The sequence below is a fragment of the Quercus suber genome, unplaced genomic scaffold, assembly GCF_002906115.3.
Source record: "Quercus suber isolate HL8 unplaced genomic scaffold, Cork oak 2.0 scaffold_297, whole genome shotgun sequence".
NCBI classification, from domain to species: Eukaryota; Viridiplantae; Streptophyta; class Magnoliopsida; order Fagales; family Fagaceae; genus Quercus; species Quercus suber.
In genome coordinates, this window is record NW_027069753.1 from 221762 (window position 1) to 226679 (window position 4918).

Here is a 4918-nt window from a genome sequence, read left to right on the forward strand (position 1 = left end):
TAAACTGTTCCTTGTTGTCATCGAATTACACTAAATCCATTATGATATACAGGATTCCAGTTTTGTATTCCAATAAAGACCTGACCATTCCATGGACCAGTCCGCCAATATGGGCGATCGTCTTTCCAAACAAAACCTTCAGGAATGTTCAGTGGATCAATGCCTGCAGAGAAGCTTCCAATGGATGGATCAGAAGGGCTTTTCCATGATGTCCGCTGCACTTTCTCATCTTTCCTTAAATTAGAACTAAGTTTCATCCTGGCAAGAAGGAATCAGATGGATGTTGAAAACTTTCCCATAATATGATTCCTGTTGTGTCAACTTGTAATACAAGGTTTCAAGAATCCAAAATAGTGGCACTTGAATTGGTTACAGAATTTGAAACATTCGATGTCCAAAGAATCTCTTCCTGTCCGTTTAGTACCACAAGATTGCCATCCTCAGATATAGTAAGAACCCCGGAAGAATCCTTGAGGGGTTTCTGTCTGTTAGCTACCCATATGACAGTGAATACAGAGATGTTATTATACAACATTCCTAGGTAGCCATTGGTGGAATTTACAGGGCTGAAGAACCCCAGTCTGAAAGCACTCCCATTGGATATTATGTATTCGGGGTCTTTGATGGATTGAGAAGATTTAATGGTGTCTATTGCAACTCCCAAATTTAAACAAAAGCAACAAAGGACAGACAACAAGTTTGTCTTAAGTCCCATAACTTGTTCTCTGGCCTACTTGTGTCCGAGAATGCAGAACAGGTAGGCCTTGCTCATCAAACAAATTACAGCTTTGTTTATCCGGGAAAAAAAAAAGTTCAACTTTGGCTGGTAGTTTTTAAGAAAAAGGCTACTCTAGACTTCAAAAGTCTTGATCCCATGAAATAAGTTTGTCATATAAAATTATAAATCAAAGGGTTTTGTTCCCTAGTCTATATAGTTTCTTCCTTGTTCAAAAAGGACAGGTTGAATTTCAACCAAGGACTAGGCGACTAGGGATGGGAAATAATTAAGGAGACAATTGGAATAAAGTACTATAATTAACATTGAATAAGACGCAGGAATAGAATCTGAAAAATCCTAAACAATTAAGTATAGATCCCTATGCAGAAATAAATGAATTAACAGTTAATCACGAAAAATAAAAATTATATACCCAGCAGAATATATGTATACACACCACAGTTTATGCAATAAAATCAAAAGCAATAGAGATAGTGACACAGTACACAGATTAATCACGATTTGGAAAGCCTAAGAACAATCTCTTGAAAGGAAAAAGTTGTGCTCGCTTTAGAATTCTATAACAGTGGTAACTTTAGTAAGTGTGCCACTTGCATCTTCGGGTGCTTCAATTAGCAATACCATCAAGGCTTTCTCTTCAACACCACCTTTAGTTTGTAAACCAAACATACAAGTAATCCACGATCAGCTTCTGTCTCAGTCTCCGAAAGTCCGAATGCATCCAACTCTGTCCTTTCTGTCACCCCAGGGCCCAGGTAAGTCATCCTCTTCGTATTTTGACTAGCTTCTTGCAACCAGGTAGGCTAAAAATGAACTAAATTGTTCATAAACTGTTTGTGCTTGGCTCAATAAATTGTTCATTCATATTTGTTTGTTTATAATCTAGCCAAGTTCAAGTCTCAATCGAGTAGAGACAAATAGTCTTAAAGATAACATCCACTTTGCGCCTTTTGTAAGCCTACTTTGTTATTTATTTATGCATTTATTCCTTTATTTTGCCTTAATTTTCCCAACATCTTGACAACCTAGTATCAGTAGTATGTCTTTCTCTGAAGTGATATTTCATGATAAGATGATCTTAGTTATTTAGACTACATTCACTAGACATATGCATCTTTCTTTGGCTTTCCTTCTAATCAATTGTCCTCAATTATCATGGTTGAATATCATGAACCAAACTTGTAAGGAATTGACAAGAAATATTCGGCAATTTGCCTACGTCCACAGAGTTGTAGGAATTTCACTATTATTAGGAAAAAATACAAAGTGCGGCTATAGTTTTTTACTCTCTCAAAAATAACAACCAGAAAACCTTAATAACCAAAGCAATGTTTTCTATATCCTGCACACAAGATTCATAATGGGCTATAAAATGGGCCAAAATTTTTTCCATGAGTGCTACGGCTTGAAGCCTCACTCCATGGATTAAGCTTCAGAAAATCTCCTATTAAAAACCACGCAACATTATCTTCAACATTATCTTCAGGTCGTCAACCAGATCAAACACAACTAGGCTCCATAAAACCCAACAAAACTAAATGATATCCTCTCCCTGTCAACTTCTTTCTTGTCACACGTATCTATTATCTTCAGCCTACATGACTCGAAATACACCTCTGATCAGTGGCCTTTATTAGCTTTCTTTCTGGTCACGTGTTACAATCATCTTCATCTAGAGTTTTTCAAACCACACTCATGATCAGTAGACCCCCCCCAGTATGATCAGCACCATGATTAGCATTTGGAATTGAGGTTTCAAAATTCTGCAAAACGATGCTGGAAAAAGTGCCTTAAGTGAGGATTCTAAAGCTAGTAACAATTTTAACAGTATATTGAAAGTTGTGACTCTTCAATTATGACCTTTTTAAAGTTTTAACTCTGCAATTATGACCTTTTAATGGTGCTCTTTCATTGTGTCTTCGTTGTCCATTTAGAAAATCATATTCAGTTTTTTTTTTTGGTGCAGAATATATGAACACTTATTAAGAAATTCTGAAATTTTATAGAATTGTTATATGTAGAATTCAAACTTTGTTATATTTGAACTTTGAAAAGAGAGTACGGTTTGCATGCTTAAAGATACTAAACAAAGGGAATGCTATCTCAAGCACTTTCATCCTATCTAGCATAAACCGTTGTAATAGTGACATTGCAACTGGAGGACTTTATCTGGCCCAGTTGAGCAGGCTCTTTACTTGAAGCAATCTGCCTTTCTGTGAATGCAGGTTGCTTTGGAGTGGGTAGATCCAGAATCTCACTATTAAGCATTGAAATTATAGTAGACACAGTTGGCCTGTCTCCTGCCAATTCTTGCACACACAGCAGTCCCACATGTATGCATCTCAACATCTCCATTTGAAAGTAAGGATCCCATATTGTTGGGTCTGCCAAAGCCATAATGTTGTCGTCGTTCCACAATTTCCATGCCTGAAAGATGACAAGTGTGAAAGACAAAAAATGAATATACTGATTAACTGAGCTTTAAAGAAAAAGGAAGGACAATGAGTCAGATAGACCTACAAATCCTACAAGGCTCAAGTAGTACTGCTGATCATCATAAAAGCAACTGGTTCTTCTTCCACTAACAATCTCAAGTAACAACACACCAAAGCTAAAAACATCTGATTTCTCTGAGAAAAAGCCTTGCATTACATATTCAGGAGACATATATCCGCTGCGTTTGAACAATGAAACACTTCTCATCATTTAAGCACAAATATTGGTGATGTTGTTTAAAATTTAATTTCAACAAAGCTCTTACTATGTCCCGATGACCCTTTTAGTATTGGCTTGATTTTCACTGCCACTGAAAATTCTAGCAATTCCAAAGTCTGATATTTTTGGATTTAGCTCTTCATCTAACAAGATATTATTTGCCTTTAGATCCCTATGAATAATCTTCAGTCTAGAATCCCTATGAAGGTAGAGCAGACCTCTACCAATTCCTTCAATAATGTTGAAGCGTTTTTTCCAATCAAGGTGTTTTTGGTTGAGTGGATCTAAATGAATGGTGACAAAAAGAAATAACAAAGAGTTAGAGTAAATTTGTAAATTGAGGTCAAGGGTTCAACACATTAAGTATATAGAAACCAGATTTCTAGATTTTAGAGTTATTCTATTGAAGAGCCTAAAAGGAAGGGAATTTAAATGTACTAACCAAAAACAATTGTGTCCAAACTTTTGTTTGACAGGTACTCATAGATCAACATCTTCTCTTCTCCCTTAATGCAGCAGCCAAGAAGTCTCACAAGATTTCGATGTTGCAGCTTAGAGATCACAAACACCTCATTCATAAATTCTTCAAGCCCTTGTACAGAGGATCTAGATAGTCTTTTCACTGCTATTTCTTGTCCATCACGCAACTTTCCCTGGCAAAAGAAGCAGCGAATATTAGTACTTATCTATTTGATTTGAAGAAGAACTAATGAAGGCTACTAGAGCAACCATCACCTTATAGACTGTACCAAAGCCACCGCGCCCAAGCATATTAACTGCATGAAAGTTGTTTGTTGCAGTTGCCAATTCTTCTAGACTATAAGTTGGTAGCTCGTGGGGTTTAACGTCATTCAGGTTTTTAGATGGTAAACTCTCCTTGCTTTTATTTTTCCTTGCTGTTGCAAATTCTAATAGTAAGTTATGCATCTAGCAATTTCTAGTTCCCGTTACTAATGATAGGCATATTACCTCTTTTTTTTGTCATCCATCTCCATAAGAAGTATGTGCTGCTGGGAATGACAATTGCTCCAATAATCACTGTAAGTGTGATGATAACTTTCAAATTTCTCAAAAGGTGGAGACGTCACTACAGATCAAAGTCCAAATTGGGTATTGGGGTAAGGGTTCAACTGTAGGTTGGTAAGGTACTTGGGATTCCTTTACTTGTAACCGCTTGATTTGATAATAGTGGAGTTTCGGGAGTGGTGACCTGAAAATCACCCAGTGGGGTTTTTGCCATTAGGGTTTTCCCCATTCGTAAATAAATCACCGTGTTATTTATTTTCCGCTGCATATTTAGTTGATTGGTGATTTGTTTGTGCTTCCATAAAATTGCATGATTAATTGATTAATTAATTACTTGGCTAAATTAATTAATTAGGGTTAATCACAAGGGGTCATTCAGATTGTGACCTATCAGATAACAAAGAAGCTAAGGGCTTAGCCACTCTTCAGCAGGTAACA

At 36.5% G+C, this 4918-nt stretch overlaps 1 protein-coding gene across 1 annotated transcript; it reads right to left on the reverse strand.

The window, feature by feature from the left end:
* Positions 1 to 2737: 2737 nt before the first annotated feature.
* LOC136071262 (G-type lectin S-receptor-like serine/threonine-protein kinase At1g11330) lies at positions 2738 to 4518 on the reverse strand. The gene is made up of 6 exons (XM_065782318.1): positions 4424 to 4518; positions 4190 to 4350; positions 3897 to 4107; positions 3501 to 3738; positions 3260 to 3413; positions 2738 to 3166 (listed from the first exon to the last, which is right to left on the reverse strand). The coding sequence occupies exons 1-6, from the start codon at positions 4437 to 4439 to the stop codon at positions 2858 to 2860; spliced, it is 1089 nt and encodes a 362-aa protein (XP_065638390.1). The 5' UTR covers positions 4440 to 4518; the 3' UTR covers positions 2738 to 2857.
* Positions 4519 to 4918: the final 400 nt, after the last annotated feature.